At 31.2% G+C, this 17127-nt stretch overlaps 1 protein-coding gene across 3 annotated transcripts in view; it reads left to right on the top strand.

The window, feature by feature from the left end:
* Positions 1-17127, top strand: part of pea (ATP-dependent RNA helicase pea) — a 78544-nt gene that overhangs the window by 51289 nt on the left and 10128 nt on the right. For 2 of the 3 annotated variants that reach the window (XM_075381962.1, XM_075381961.1), the window contains 5 exons: positions 3284-3402; positions 7120-7368; positions 9103-9260; positions 11328-11468; positions 16790-16930. In XM_075381962.1, coding sequence (XP_075238077.1) covers positions 3284-3402; positions 7120-7368; positions 9103-9260; positions 11328-11468; positions 16790-16930 — 808 coding nt within the window. The remainder of the gene's footprint in view (positions 1-3283; positions 3403-7119; positions 7369-9102; positions 9261-11327; positions 11469-16789; positions 16931-17127) is intronic. The other variant, XM_075381963.1, reaches the window with a different exon arrangement.

Below are 17127 nucleotides of genomic sequence, written 5' to 3'. Positions count from 1 at the left end.
ACGTTATGATGAAGTAAAAAAAATAAAGGTAAGAGTGTTTGTTCTCTAATTCTGTGCTTTGCAGAGGCTGAAAGAATATTATATTGTGTGTGTGTGTGTGTGTGTGCGCGCGCGCGCGCGCGTGCGGGTATAAATATATACATTCAAGAATTCTTTTTGGAAAAGTTCTTGAATTTTTCCAAAAAAAAACTTTTTAGAAAAGGTCTAGAATTCTTTTTGAGACACTCAATCTGTCTCGCTATTGTTATTTTATATATATTTTTCTAATAATAACCAAAAATAATAATCATTTTTAAAGTAAATGAGTCTCTGTATAAAAAAAATTGTTACTGTTACAAAATATACGATTAGCAGCTGTGCTTGGTTTAGCATACTTGACTGTATATATGTATTGCCAAAAACTCTTTTATTTATTTTTTTTAACAATTATTTTTATTAATTCATCATTAAGCTTGAATTGTGTCCATGAGAATATGAAATTGAAATGTTACAGTTTTTTGATAAATAATTGGTGTTGAATCCGGGATGAAAGACTGGAAGACAAACCACTCTAACCGGTAGCAGTAATTGAATTTCCCTATATATACACACACACAAACACCCAGATGTGGCAGCAGGTAGAAAAACTGGTTGAATAAAATTTGTTTGTAGAAAATTAACTTTCGATATTGTGATTCCATTGTCTTGATATTATATTAGTGCGCACCTATATAATATCAAATTATATTTAATATTTAAATATATCAAAGAATTTAAATAATATAGTTGTGGGTATAAAATAAATTATAAAAATCATTTACAGTTGAAAAAAAAAAGAAGGGTTATATGCAGTCCTTTCAACTTTATATCTCTAGTTGGACTTTTTATTCATTTAAAATGTCAAACTTTAGCAAATTTTTTAATCTTGTTTTTTTAATTGTAATAATCTTTTAATACATTAATTTATCATTTTTAAACTGTTTGTGAAAACTTGATACGCATGGAGATAATTACAACTGGTGATTGGAATGTAATGAGAGTTATATTCCAACAGCCTTAACGAGTAACGAGAGTTGCACAAAGTGACAGGTGTTGCCATCTTCATTCTCCTACTATTAACAGTCCAAAACTTGTTTTGGAACAAAAATGGCAACTGTTACTTTTTGTTAGTTGTGATTATCATATTTTCCTGCCATATCAATGCAACAAAACAATGTGCAATGATTTAATTTATAGCAGTGAAAAAAATGAATGCTAGTGGTAGCATTAATTGTCATTATTGAAATAATGACATAATGACATTGTTATTATTGTAATGAAATTGTTGATTGAAGTACTGTCAATAAAAAAGCAATAAGATTTTGTGCATGAAAAGGTGGTAAACCAAAGATTGAGTATGAACTTTGCATTGGTAAACTAGTTTATGTGACAAATGAAAAGCACCAAAGTAAGTACGCTAAAACAGCTGAGGAAATGCGTGTCAAGTTTGACAGTCCATAGAGCTGATGATTCTGCAGCGTGATAATGCTCAGCCACATACTTTGTGTGCAACCACCAACGCTCTTGTGAAGTTGAAATTTTAATTTAATCCACATCCTCCATATTCACTGGATCGGCACTTTGTGATTTTCGCTTTTTTTTGTAATGAAACTGGGATATTAAAGGTATTCATTTCACCAAAAATAATAAACTGAACAACACACTGAGATCATGGATCAAGAAAAGACCTCCAGCATTCTTTATCGATAGGATGAGAAGTGGTTCACTGTTGGAAGAAATAGCAGAGCGGTAGCATCTCAGCTTTTCATTCGTTGAATTCTGGTTTTGAATCCTGGTCAGGCATGGCATTTTTCATGCGCTACAAAATTCCACTTCCATATCCCACACACAAGCTTCTTTAAGCTTATGTGGTGATATTATCAAGCCTAAAAAAAAAAGCTGACAACACAGTTGTGGATTATTTCTAATCCACGGGTTACACACACAACTTAATTTAGAATATTTATCATTTTATTTAAATGTAATATTTTTTTATTTATTTAATTCAATGATTCTAACTAAAGCGTGCGCATATAAAGTATTTAATTCGTGCAGGTGTGGTGATACTGGTGGCGATGGTCGGCACTAATTAAACTAATGTAATTTCACAACTTACATAGAACAAATCTTGCTTGTACGGTCGGCAGACTGGTATAGCCACAAGGCTTAACACACCTGGTGCTGAGTCAACTGGGTGATTGAGTTCGAGACCAGCCTGACAAATTGAGTTACTTTTTAACATTTTAAATGTTATTCATTTATTTAATTCTACCGCTCACCTGTGACATCACAACATAGCAGACGACAACAACCGCTGTACATCAGTACTACCAATGTTTGAAATATTAACTACATTAAATTAAATAAATAATTAGTATTTAATGTATAAAAAATAATTTGGTTGGCAACCCTGTAGAATTTCAAATTTCCTGATCCAAGAGGATGATGGAAATTCCAAGATGGTGGACTGCAACATTAGTGCTTCTTGTGGTGACAGGTGGTACTATTGATGCAGTAGTCAATAGTTTAGAAAATTTTTTGGGGTGGCGGTGCGATTTTGCAAAAACGTTTTTTCAAATATTGTTTTTAATCGTTAACAATTACGCCTAAAAAACATATGATCTTAATTGGGCAAAATCTCGAGATACTGAGGGTGACCTTACTCTACAGCCTCATCCTCTTGACCTTTTAAGTTGAAAATTTAATGGCATCAGTGCCCCGCATGTAGAAGTAATCCGACCGAATTTCGTCAAAATTGGTCCAGTAGTTGTGGAGATATAAGGTGATTCAGAGGCTAACACCAAGCACATATGTACATACGAACATCAACATCCAAAAAATTTCCATTCGGATTTTTGGGTTCCTTTGGTGTGAAGATGCGGTGAAAACCGCATATGCTCAAATTGAACTAATTTGAAAGTATTGTTACAATACTTTCCTTTCTAAAGCTATAGCTCTGCTGTAGCACGATCTAGATGGGAAAGTAAAAATTTTTGACTAAATGGTGATTATGTAAAAAATAAATTGTTTTGTAACAAATAAAATGTAATGCAGAATATTTGTTTCGTTTCATTTGACTTTCTCTTTTCATTTGCAAGTTATAAAAGACTGTGTATCACATTTCAACCACCCCTCGTACATATCTTAAATGAAAATTACTGTATTTCTTGCTGTATTGTTAAAAGATACATTACTATTATAATACATGATTTGTTTTTTAATCATATGCTTTGTAACAATTATAATAATTTCTTTATGTTTTTAGGTACATGACAGACGGTATGTTATTACGTGAGTGCTTGGTCGATTTAGACTTGAAAAGCTATTCAGTAATTATGTTGGATGAAGCCCATGAACGTACAATACACACAGATGTGTTATTTGGTAAATAGATTTTTTTAAATATTTATTATTTTTAATTATAACAGTTTTCTCTCTTTGTTTTGTGCTTTCTTCTTTTAGTCTTAATATATATTTACCGCTTCATTTATTATTTGTTTTATGTATTCCAAATTTTGTTTTCTTCTGTGGTTATCTTCTACACATCTCTCTGCTGCCAAAAGAGCTAATTTTGTCTGTGTTAATACATCTATAGTGTATCTAGTTAGCTTACGGAGTGAAGGATAAACAAATGTTGCCTTTGTGTGAGTGAGTTCGTCATGATTTTGCTGAGTCTCGTTCCTTACATCGGTTCCAATGTAAGGAACGAGACTCAGCAAAATAAGGCCATGTACAAGGCCACATTCACAATGTGGCCTTATACAACATACAATGTGGCCTTATCTATATACAACATTATAATCATTACTCATATATAGTCACTGTATAATTAATTTGTCATATAGTAGTTAACGTAATCAAAAGTTTATATAATGTTGTGTCTTTTCAGTTCTATTAAAACCCTTGGATCTTTTCATACCATCACCTTTTGTTCTCAGGTTCAATTTTTTTGTTTATGTTACTTATTTATTTACTCTAATGTTATTTAACGTTAATATAATGCAATTTCTTTAAGCTTACTGGAATGTGAGTGTAGTCTATTTTCCTAGATTTGTGTCTGTGTACGACTCAAGTGATACAATTATTTTGACACCATGTCTGATACCGATTCAGCTGATAATAGTATATTACTGATATTCCCTCTAAAAAAAAGGCTGTGAAAAAAGCCCTTAAGTCGAGCAGAAAATCACATCTTTTTAAATGCTTACAAAAGCAAATTGTAGAGTAATCCAACAGCATTTTTTGGGATGTCATTAATAAACTGCTAACGTAAGTGGAAGTTGTGCTGCTTCAGTGTTCAATGTGATTCGCGAGTATGAATCTACTAATGAATTATGTTTATGTTTTTCCTAAGAAAACAAAACCTCGCAGATCAATTGAAGAAAAAGTTGGTGATTTTGATAAAAACATGGTTTGTAAAAAAAGTGCACAAATTTTTTTATTTATTGAGAAACGGTTTAACAATGTGTTACCTCCTCTGGAAGATAATTCAGATATTATACAACTCCCCTTATCATTCATGTGAAACGAAAGAATTCCAGACGTGTCTTGGAAAAAGAATGATATCAAAATGCGGCTAGTTCAAAAGGAGTGATTTTTAAAAAGGATGAACTTAAGGTTCAATTATCGCAAAGGGTTTCAAATATTAAAAGTAATTTTAATGTGTATATAATCGATGAGTTTACAAGATGCAGTGGCAAAACCTTGCTTCAATTACCTCCCTATCATTATGTACTTAACCTGATTGAGTTAATTTGGGGACAACTCAAAAGTTACGTAGCGTCAGAAAATACTGCTTTTAAAATATCTGATGTTAAAAATTTATGCTTAAAAGCCACGATAAAATAGGCCAGCAGGAATGGAAAAACTGTATAAAACATGTAATAGATACTTTTTGAACCAGATTATTGGGAATTGGATAATATAATAGAAAACAAAATTGAGCCTCCCATTGTATTTCTTAATACTGACAACATTATGGATTTCTCACAATCAGATGGTGAAAACCGAATCAAATTTATTATTTGTTTATTATCATAGAAATTTAATATTAGTGAAATTTTACAGTTTGTGGACAATTGACAATTTCATAACAGTTAAAAAATCAAATAAAATATCTTAATTTATTTAAATTTAAAATATATTTAATAATTTACAAGTTTTTGTTTTAAGACTTGATTTCACATTTTATTGACTAACCTTATCACATCGCATTTTAAAAGATTTATTTTTTTTAATTTTCCTATGTCCATTCTTTCTGCATTTTACTTTTCACAAATATTTTGAAAAATGTCTTTCTAATTCTTAGATCTGTATTTATTTTATAGTAGCAGACCTTTTTTTGTGCCAGTCTTCATTTTATATATATTATTTCAGCCATTCTTTTTTTTATTTTTCCTTCTCGGTAAAAAAAAATTTGTAATTTCTATTATGCATTATGTTCTTTTATCTTTATATTTAATGCTTCATTTTCCTTCTCCTGTTACTCTTTATCTTCTCTCATCTTTATTTTACTCTTATTTTTTTGTTGAAATTATAACATAATTATATTATTAATTAATATCATCTGCAATCAATTTGTATATGATCTTTTTTTTATGTATAATTTTCAATTGCACATAAATTACATGATATTGGGGTTGGAGAATTTGTTTATATTCCCTGATTGATGCTTTTAGGATCTCTGGTAGTATTTATAAAATTTTTGGTTTTTTTTTAAGGTGACATATTCCCAAGTATTTTTAGAAAGGCTATGATTATATATATTAGTTTATTTATTTGTTTTATTTTATAATTGTTTTTTGAGCTTTTGTTTTAAATCTTATCCATCCAAGACTTCCTTAATTGTGCAAGCAGTCAAAATTTTTATGTGAATAAGGCAGTAGCCTATCACTCAACTCCCTACTTGGAGAGCTAGGGACTCTCTGTTACGGTTAGCTAGCTGAAATCATATATTTATTTAATGCTTATTTAAAGCATTTTAAATATTTATTTATGGAAATTTTCATTTTGGTAATTCTCCTCACTCTAGGCAAGTGACTCGTTGACTGTGACGCTGGAATACCTGTTCGATACCACTGACATTGATACAATAAGTTTTGAAATTAGTAATATTGGAATGAAACTACAAAATGGCAGCTCCTTGTAACTTTGTACAAGGAGCTGCCAGTGTTATGTTCCATTGTGCATTTCATTTCAGCCGCCCCTCGTAGTAATTAATATGCTACAAAACTGAGAGATTAGTACAGAAATTATGAATTAATGGAACTAGCCAAATATTTCAACCGGGGACTTAATGTTGTTTTGCAACAGCAAAGGAATTTTTCTGACAGAAATGATGGAATCTTAGAGCATGTTAGAGCAAAATAAAATGCCCTCATTTCCTTAAAGATTTTAGGTAACTGGTTCCTTAAAACAAACCTTCAGTTACAGTTTTTTATGGTTTCAAAAAGACTTAGAAATGAAAGTTGAGTTTTATTTATCGGTTATTTTATTAAATTTTTTTTCTCTGTAAGATGTCATAATAAAAGAACTGAAAAATGGTTGTTTGGAAACCCTGTTAAAAAGTTTTAGAAACTTTATTGTCAATTTTATATGCCTTAATTTTTGTGTTTTTAAGTTTTTGTCGTAATTGTATATGTAATAAAACCAATAAAAAAAATTTTTCACCTTGAACTGTATTTTTTCAGAGTAAATTTATGTGTATTAATAAATTTTTTATGTCGAGATTAGAACTTTTTATATCTTTTTCGTTTGGGCCATCTATGGATTGCATTAAAAAAAAACTATGCATTTTGTTTCTGTTTTTTCCAGTACTCACATTTTTTAATTAAGTTGGTCTCTTTTTTGCGGAAAATTTTCTTCCTCATGGTCTTTTCTGAAAACTCTTAAAATTTGTTATTTCTGAAAGTATTTCCGTCCATTTCTTCTTCTTTATTAATTAATTCCTCTGTATCTTTTTCGATTTCTTAAAATCATTTATTTTAGTTTTTAATTTTGAAAGAAAATTAAAGATTTTTTTTTATTCTGTTATCCTCCATTCTTTTTAGGTGTTTGTAAAAGCCTAATCTTCTTATTTAAAATTATTTTTTTGTTTTTTAGGTTTATTAAAGCAGGCGGTTAAAAAACGTGCTGAATTAAAGTTAATAGTAACATCAGCTACATTAGATGCTGTTAAATTTTCACAGTACTTTTTTGAAGCGCCTATTTTCACTATACCTGGTAGAACATTTCCTGTTGAAGTATTATATACAAAAGAACCAGAAACCGATTATTTGGATGCATCTTTAATTACCGTTATGCAAATACATTTACGTGAACCACCTGGTGATATTTTGTTATTCTTAACTGGTAAGTTTTGTTTTCTACATTTTGTTCATATCTAGCAATAATTTTTTTTTTTTGGGCGAGTCTAAAATTATCTGTACATTCATCATAGTACATCTGTATGTTTGTCATACTGTCTTCTGCATCTTCTGCTTTGAGTTGATACTATGGTAGTCACATTATCAAAATTTGGCTTTAATGGAGTCCTTTTTCTTGTTTTTGTTTTAATGTAAATGATGCCCATTCCACAAGCAGTTGCATCAAATGAGGAGCACACTTTACAAAGAGCCACGATTTGATTTCTCAGACTGGAAGTTTTTCTAAGGAATTTTTTACGGGGTATAGTGCTCAACCTCACAGAAGTGTGTACGAGTGGGTTGAGAAGAACTTAACAAAATGGCTGAACAAGGATGATTCACGAGTATTGGACGCCCACCAACCTCAATTACTGATTGACAAGTGACCATCAACAATGTTAATGTACAAATGTACAGTGCAAACTACAGTGATTTGCCGACTAAAAATCTGAAGCTAGTAGTACGTGCTCGCACCATGTCCAGTCCAATCATTACTCATTACACGTTTGGGTTTTGATTTGCCAAAATACCCTGCCAGATTGCACTTACCCCTTCCAGCTAACATCTCTGGGGACCGCTTAACGATACTTTACAAGGTTTTTGATTTTATATAGAGAAAAAAGAGCAGAAAGCGATGCATAAGTAGTTAGAGAACCAACTAAAGACCTTCTTTTTTGAAGCAGTACACAAGCGTGTGGACTGCTGGAATAAGTGCATCGAAAACTGAATAAGACTATGTGAAAAAATGGCAAGGTTATTCCCTCATTTTTGCATCATTAAGTAAATAAATTTGTGTAAGTTCTTAAGTTATTTATTTAAATTTGTGTAAGTTATTTAATTCAGCAGGCAGACATCTAATTACAATCACAGTACCTTATTCTTTTTTTTTTTATAATGAGAAATATTTTATGTTTTGTAAAACATGATGCCTGTTACTTCAAATTCATTACTTTCTGGTTAATAGACACAAATTTTACTGGATTTTTATAGAGCTCGGGCTTAAATATTATTTTCCATCAGTCTGTTTAACTGGTGTGCTACAGTTCTATTTACAAGGGCTGTTCAGAAAGTTCTATGCTTGGCAAAAAATGCAAGATTTTTAAGAAATGGTTTTTTTATTTTTCACCATAGTCACTTTGCAATTTGATAAAATTGGATCGACAATTTTTCAGCTTTGTAATACCCTCAGTATAATGCGATTTATTCAGCTTAGCGTAATGAGCAATTGTGCTTCTACCTCTTCATTTGAAGTGAATCTTCACTTCATATTGTTCAGTGAGTCATTTTAGGTTTGGAAAAAGAGAGTAATCACTAGGAGCTAAAGCTGGTGAATTTGGTGCATGTGGAAAGCTCTTCAAAATAGTTTTTTGGTGGTTATAGGGAATATGAAATTTTGATACCAATCTCGACTTCTTCAGATGTAAGAGGTGATTTGATAAATTTAATGTCATTGTCGATTAATGATACTAGTTGTTTATTATAATTCACATAATATCAGATTAGTTTGATTTAAAAATTAAAGGGTACACTAATATTTAAATAAAAAAACAATGTTTTGATGGTTACAGGGAATGTCGACTTTTGATTCCAATCTCAACTTCTTCCTTACGGTTGTTATATGCAGTTTAAAACTACAATAAATTTCTGATATATTTAAATATTTTATTTTTTATTTATTTAGGTCAAGAGGAAATTGATACTGCTTGTGAAATATTATATGAACGAATGAAATCACTTGGCCCTGATGTGCCAGAATTAATTATCTTACCTGTTTATTCAGCTTTACCTAGCGAAATGCAAACTAGAATTTTTGAAGCAGCACCTCCTGGTTCTCGTAAGGTAATTTATATTTAGTTACTTGTTTAACAAAGTCTTATATTAATGAGTAAATGTTAGTGTAAAAATAAATTATGGTTATGTATTTTAGGGTATTTTTATCTTAATCAGATCAAATTTTGCACATCAGGGTTTTTGGAGATCTTTATGATTCATGATATATATAACAGAAAAACAAAATTTTAGAAAAAAACTTTTTTTAAATATCCAGAAAGATGTCTGTACAAATATACAATTATGGTTCCCATAGACAGGAAATGTGAGGAAATATAAACTTAGCCGGGAAGAATTTCAGAAAATTGCATTTTTCAGAGTTGGCTTTTCCATTAACAAATCTCTTGTGAAGAATTTGCACGAAGAGAATAATTTAACAACAAAACGTTTTTATGCAATTTTAGATGCTGGGGACAAGGAGAGTGTTTTCATTACAAAAAAAAAAAAAATGCTCACTGCAGTGAGAAGCAACTAGAAGATGATACGAAGATTGTCTTGTAAAAAAAGGAAAAACTTCTCTCAAGAAAAACAGAGTAGAGACCTGAAAAGTAAAATGCAGACAAAAATGAAAAAAAACTGGAGGAAGAAAGGAGAAAGTTGAGAGTTTTAATCTTGGCAGAAGAAGAATAGATAGCAGCCAGAATTAAACTTTTATAAAAGGACAAACGATTAGAAACCTAAAGATACTGAAAGAAAACTTACCCGGTGTTTTATATGTACCAAATAATTAGTATGTAAGGAGATCTCTTTTTTTTTTATACTTTACAATAATAGTGAAATGTTTTTGAAGTAAATGTTATTAATGTTTGTTTTCTGTACAAAATAATGTATTCATCTAGTTTTCTTACATTCAATCACAGTGATTTTAGTTTTCATTTCAAAAGAACGTTTATTAGGTACAGGAAGAATAATATGATTTTATTTCTATTTTTTTTTTGTTTTGCTTCAATAAAGACTTTTTTATAAGTTTTTATTTACTTTTTATCGGTTGTATTTACATTAATTTTCTCAAAATTAAATCCTCTAAAAGTTTTGTTACTAAATCTTTTGCATTTATTAGTCATTTAAGAAAGCTATTGTACTGCAAACCTAAAAATATTATTTCATAGACACTGAATTTTATGTTTTAATCAGATATTTTAAAAACTACTGCAGTTACAGTTCTGGGACCTATTTTATCTTATTTTCCAGCTCAAATTACATAAGAAACTATCAACTTTACTCCTTAATTTGGGTCCCAAAAATTACATTAGGGCTTTTTTTTATTAGAAGAGTTGAAATTTGGGCAGAATCGTACACTAACCATAACTCATGTTTATGTGAACTTTTTTTATTTATTTTCACCAGTATAACGTTTCTTGAATGTTTCTTCGTGGGACACTCTTGTATATCTAAATGATATCGTTCAGGAGTAGGGGGGGATAACCCTAATTTTTTCCTTTTTCTCATTACTAATTGTTTTGCTTTGATATCTTCAGAACAGTTAACTGATTTGAATGAATTATTTATTATACAATAATCTCTGAATGGATGGTCATCAATCCCATTTAACTTTGGTTACAATCGATGAATAGGGTGGGGAGATACAGTCACCGGTTCCCCTATCTCAAAATTTGAGTAGAATAATATTTTTACATATTTCGATATCTTGTAGAAACTTAATACAGTTTTGGTTAAAATTTTATATTTTTTATAAACAAATAGGTAGCAAATAGGTAGCAGTTTTTATAAACAAATAGGTAGGTATACGGAAGGAAAGTAAAATTCATCAAACTGTTACTTTAATAGCTAATTCATTGGCAATTTATTTCGGTCAACTGTGTATATAATTAAATTTCCCAGATTTTTTTTTGCACTGAGAAAGTTACACAACTCTTTATCTCCATTTCTTGTTTTTAAATAATATGTTGCATTTTATGGATTGTTTAAAATTATTTGAAAGTGACTTTTTGTCTATATACGTTGTTCAGAATAACATTTATTTATTATCTTTTTTTTATGGATAAGCATTGTTTTTTTAAAAATATTTATTGATATGCACATAATTCTATTATTATTATTATTATTTTTAAATAGGTTGTAATCGCTACCAACATTGCAGAAACATCGCTTACAATAGATGGAATTTATTATGTTGTCGACCCTGGTTTTGTTAAACAGAAAGTTTACAACTCTAAAACTGGAATGGATTCTTTGGTTGTTACACCAATATCACAAGTAATATTTTTATTATGTATTTTAAAATAGTTGTAATATAAAAATAGTTAAATGTAAAATTTGTTTCTCTTTTTATTATAATACACTGGTTATGTGTGTCACTGATTTGTGACACGTTCAGACTTATTTAAACTGTGTAAATTTATGTTTCACCTAAGATTTTTTAATGTCTGAATGAAAATTGGCTAATATTTTTACATCAATTTTTCAGTTTTGCAATGAACGTTTATAATTTATTAACGGGAGAAAATATTCAACAATATTCTTTGAAATAGAATTTAATTGGTGAAGAGAGCAGTTATTGTGTCCACCATTTTTTTTCATCATTAAGTTTGAAGCTTGTGGATTGGAATACGATTGAAAATTTTACAAAAATTTTTCATGCCTGAAAACATGGAATCATCTTGATGATCTGGATGAAAGGCAGAGATTAATGAATGTTTATACTTATGACTATTTCACCTCTCAAGGGACAGAGTGGTAGGGAGTGATACTAGAGGTGGATCAAAAAATAAGTTACACTCTTGCCGTGTTGTTAAACTAAAAGGGATGTATTAATGACTTGTGGTGGCAGCACCGGTTGTGTTGTCCTCACACTCCCCCAGCAGCAATTCAGTACGTGTGTAGTGTCATTGTCAGTATGTTCTCTAGAGGTTTCGTCCAGCATAGAAGTGCATTCAGTAGTCTGATTTTTGTGGGCAAAAAATTAAAATTGTTATGAAATTCATAGCCAAATCGTTGAGGTGTATAGTGTGAATGTAACATCACACCCCACGATCACAAAATGGTGTCAAATGTTCAGAAACAGAAGAAAAAATGTGAGTGACGAACTACATGCTGGGCGTCTTTCAACTGCAAACATGACAGGTAACGCAGAACTTGTGAATGAAATGATCTTGAATAACTGCCACATTAAAGTTAGAGAGATTGGAAGTAAACTTGACGTCAGTTATGGTAGTGTTTTTGCTATTTTTCACGATCAACTTTGTTTCTGTAAAATTGTGCACGGTGGGTGCCACATATGTTGACCGACAACCCCAAACATCAATGTTTTGCATCTGCTCTTTCTTTTCTTCAACGTTATTCCAGGACTGGTCCACAGTTTTTGAAACAAATCGTCACAGGGGATGCGAGCTGGGTACTTCATTACAATCCTGAGACTAAATGAGCATTATATGAATGGAGATGCAAAAAGTTGCCATAGCTAAAAAAAGTGAAAACATCCCCACATGTTCAAAAGGTTTTGCTGACAGTCTTTTTTGATTCTAAGGGAGTTGTTTACAGTGAATTTATGCCCCGAGGAATAACAATTAATGCCAAATTTTATTGTGAGACTAAAAAAATTGCGTAAAGCCATTAAAGATCGAAGACCTGGAAGATTAAGCGATGAGGTCATTATTCTTCATGTCAGTGCTACTCCTTATTCAGCTCATGAAACAAAAGAGTTACTGCAAAAATTCAAGAGGGAAGTGTGGTCTCATCCGCCTTACAAACCTGACCTAGCACCCTGCGACTACCACCTGTTTGGTCCTCTCAAGTAAGACCTTGGAGGGGAATTTTTCGTTAATGATGATCAACTGAAGGAAGCGGTTCTTAAATGGTTGAAGGAAATTGAACGAAATTTTTATGAGAGTGGAATTGAAAAACTTGTCACAAGGTATGAAAAGTGCTTAGAAAACTTTGGTGATTATATAAAAAAATAGATAAAAGTATGTAGCTTTTTGTTCAATAAAAAAAAAATTGTCTTATAAATATGTGTTTGTACGTGTTGTACAAAGAAATTAGATGTTCATTCCAACCAAATTGTAAATCAAGATTTATTTCTTCAACATGACAATGCTTGCCATCTACTGCTTTAAACAATGGTAGTTATCTATTGGCCATCTCAAACAGGATATTCTGCCTTTTCTACTGTATTAGTCTTGATGTGGAGTCCAGTTATTTATGTAATTTATTTCAAACACTGAAGGAATTATTAGTGCACAAAAAATTCAACAATATTTCATTGAAACAACAATATTGTGATCATTGAAACTATGGAGAGCTGATTTGAAATGTAACTAAGAAGGCTTTCTTGAAAGTGAATTTAACAAACTTCCTTAATGATTGAACTATTACATTAAAGCACAGGATAGCAACATTGTAAATTAATTTCTACCTTTTGATTATGTTATAAAAATGATTTTTATAAACAGATTTTCTGTTTTTTCTTTATATTTTATGACAGCATAGGAACACTATAGTCAGTCCGTTTTTTCTAGTCTCTTCGAAGGAACTGTTAGGGCCTTGCAGTCCTCCCAGTACATTTTCATATGTTTTGATCTCCATACTCTTTCTTGTTCGTGTTGTGAATTTCTTTCTTGTGAATGTGAAGCAAGTGTTTTTGTCCATGATTTTTTCATTTAATTTTTTTCTTGTCTGTGGTGTCGTTTGGTGTAAGGCCAATTTCCTTCAGATCCTCTGTAATTTCTCTGATATATCTGCATCCTGTCTTGCTGTTTTTTGAGTTGAGATTGTAGTGTACCAGCTGTTTCTGGTTTTATAATTGCATTGTAATGTCTTATTTTTGCATTTATGGATAGACATTTTTTACTTTTGGTGTACCAGATTAATTTTTGCTCTTTAGCTATTTTTTTCTTGTTTGGATTGAAGTTTTTTGTTTAGGGTGTTTGTTATTATTGGATTACTATTTTGACTTAATTACCACTTATGTTTACTTGTTTTAATTTTGCTGGTTTTGGGGGCATAATTTCTGTCTTTTCAATTTATATTTTGAGGCCAATTTTATTTGCAATGTTTTGAAGTTCTAATATCTGTGTTTTAGCTTTTTTAATGTTATTTGCTACTAGTGCCAAGTCGTCGGTGAAACCAAGGCAGTTTATTCTGATGTTTCGGCCTGTTTTTATTTTTGGGGGCATTTTTTGAGTTATTTCCTCATTAGCATTTCCAGAATGTAGTTGAATAGTAGTGGTGAGAGTTCATCGCCTTTGTGCAGTCCACTTTTGGATCTCAAATGGTTCCAAGAGTTTGCCTCTGAATTTTACTTTTGACTTCGTGTTTGTGAAGGTCAGCTTTATCGTGTTATTAATTTGGGATGTAGTCCAAGGTATCATAGAATTTTTAGTAGGGATTCTCTGTGGATGCAGTTGTATGCTTCTTGAAGTCTGCAAATGTTATCACCATGTCCCTGCTTCTTTTCCTGCGGTAATCCATTATTAGCTTGCGACTTCTAGTCTGGACAGCTCCTCCAGGGCTGAAACCTCCTTGGTATTCTCCTAGTCCTTTCTTGAGTTGTAAACCGATCCTGATTAGGATAATTCTTGAAAGAATTTATATGTTGCGTCTAGGAGTGAAATTCCCCTGCGGTTGTTCTCTTTTTCTGTTTAGGGTCTCTTTTTCTGTTTAGCCTCTGGAACCACCGTAAGGTATTACTTCTGAAGATGAATGAGTATTATATGTATGAATGTTTTTGAAGTGTAGTTTTGTACAGTCTCAGGTCGACCATGCCTGAGATGTGTGATTAATTGAAACCCACACCAAAGAACAACGGTATCCGCGATCTAGTATTTAAATCTGTATAAAAGTAACCGACTTAAAACTCTCAACTTTGAAAACAGCTGATTTGTGATGTTAAGTTCACTACTAGACCAACCCAATGGGGTTGGTTGTTAGGGTCTGTTTTGTTTGTTTTTTTTGTGTCGATGGATGGATGGGGGCTGTTGTCCAGTGTTCTGGTAGTTTTTCTTTGATCCAGATGTTAACAATCTGCTGGTGAAGGGAGAACGATTTTTGCTGGTCTTCCTGCATGTTTCCATATCTCTTTAAAGGTCTGATCTTCTCCTACTGCTTTTTAATTCTTCATTTCACCCAGTACTTGATAGACTTCTTTTATTGTGGGAGGGTTGATGTTTTCCGGTGTTGTTGCTATTACCCCAATAACAACCAGCACCCCGCTGGTGTGTCAAACTTTAGGAGTTCTGTTGATTCTTTGCAATTTAGGAATTTGTTGAAATATTTAGTTAGGATTTCTGCATTGCCTTTGTAGTTATGGATCAGATTACGGTTATCATCCTTCATTAGTAGAGTTGGGAGTTTGTATTTTTGGAGTTTTTTTTCTAAGGTTTTGTGGTAGTCTCTCAACTGTATATTGTTTATTCTTATTCTGTTGATTTCAGTGTGTATCTATGGTTTTGTCTTTTTATTTTCCTTAAGGTTCATCTGGTATCTTTTCTTAGTTTTACTAAATTTTGGAAGGATGTTTCAGTTATATGGGATTGGTTTAATAGCCATGTTTGATGTCTCTTCTCCACTTTTGTGTCGCATTCGCTGTTCCATCATTGATGCTTTTTACAGGATTTTATTGGGGGTCAATTCTTCTGCGATTTGTTTAAGGTTTTTGATTTGGGTTAATTTAGAATTTGATTTAAGGTTATTGTAAGTCTTCAAGTTTATCCATTGATTGTTATTTTTTCAGTTGTTGGTTTTGGTAATTTTCATTCTTGATTAGTCGGGTAGGTTCTGTTTTTCTTTTAGGGACTTTTTGTTATTTCCTTTTGTGAGTGAAATTAATTTTGATTTTGATTACTTAGCGACAGAACCTGTGTCTACTCTTTGGAGGACTTCTGCGTTGTAAATCTCTTTGTTGTGGTGTTTGTGTATGAAGACATTATCAGTTGCCATTTTCCTTTTGTGTAGTCGGGATCTTTCCAGGTTTTGAGTTTGTGATATTTCCTCTTGAAACATGTGGATTTTGTGATTAGATTGTGGTTTGTGCAGAGATCGATGAGTTTCTGCCCATTTTCATTCATTCTCTTTTGGGTGGGCTATTTTCCAATGATGTCTTGGTATCTTCTTTCTCTGCCTAGTTGAGAGGTTATGATTCTTTGTTTACGGTATTTGAATTAATTTTGTAGATAATGATTTTATTGGATAATTACACAAGCAGTGTTTATGTAATTGAATTAAATTTTTTTTTTTCAAAACAAAGCATTTTTTTGTTGTTATGGACCTTAATGTAATGATTGTACTGACTTGATCTCAATTGAAAATCATTCTTGATAATGATGAAATGGTATTGTTATAATAATCATATCATGCTTATGCAAATATGCTATTGCATGTTGACATTCCTAGTGTACTGAAATTTCTTTCATAAATTTAAGATAAAAGAAAGAAATTTTAGTTTTGATATAATTAATACAATGAATTAATTTAATTAGGGGTATAAAATTAATTAAATATTTTAGGTTAGATTGAAATCATTGTATATAAAGTTGGGTATTGCTATTATTGTTGTTATTGATTTTTTATTGTTGTATTAGGCTCAAGCTAAGCAAAGAGCTGGTCGTGCTGGCAGAACTGGTCCTGGTAAATGTTATCGTCTTTATACTGAACGTGCTTATCGTGATGAAATGTTACCAACACCTGTTCCTGAAATACAAAGAACTAATCTTGCTACAACTGTAAGTATTTTAATTTACTGTTATATAATATATATATTTTTTTTTTTACTAGAAATGATTCTACAATTTGTTTGATTTTTTGTTTGTTGTTATCGGTGGTTAGGTATATGATTTTTAACAACACATTTTACTTGGTCCATGTACCAGTGAGGAGTTGTGTTTTTAATTGATGAAATTTTTGCTTGCTTGTACATGAA

The sequence above is a fragment of the Lycorma delicatula genome, chromosome 13 (assembly GCF_047948215.1).
Source record: "Lycorma delicatula isolate Av1 chromosome 13, ASM4794821v1, whole genome shotgun sequence".
NCBI classification, from domain to species: Eukaryota; Metazoa; Arthropoda; class Insecta; order Hemiptera; family Fulgoridae; genus Lycorma; species Lycorma delicatula.
Note: the sequence above shows the minus strand (reverse complement) of the source record. Positions and strands in the feature narration are given on the sequence as shown.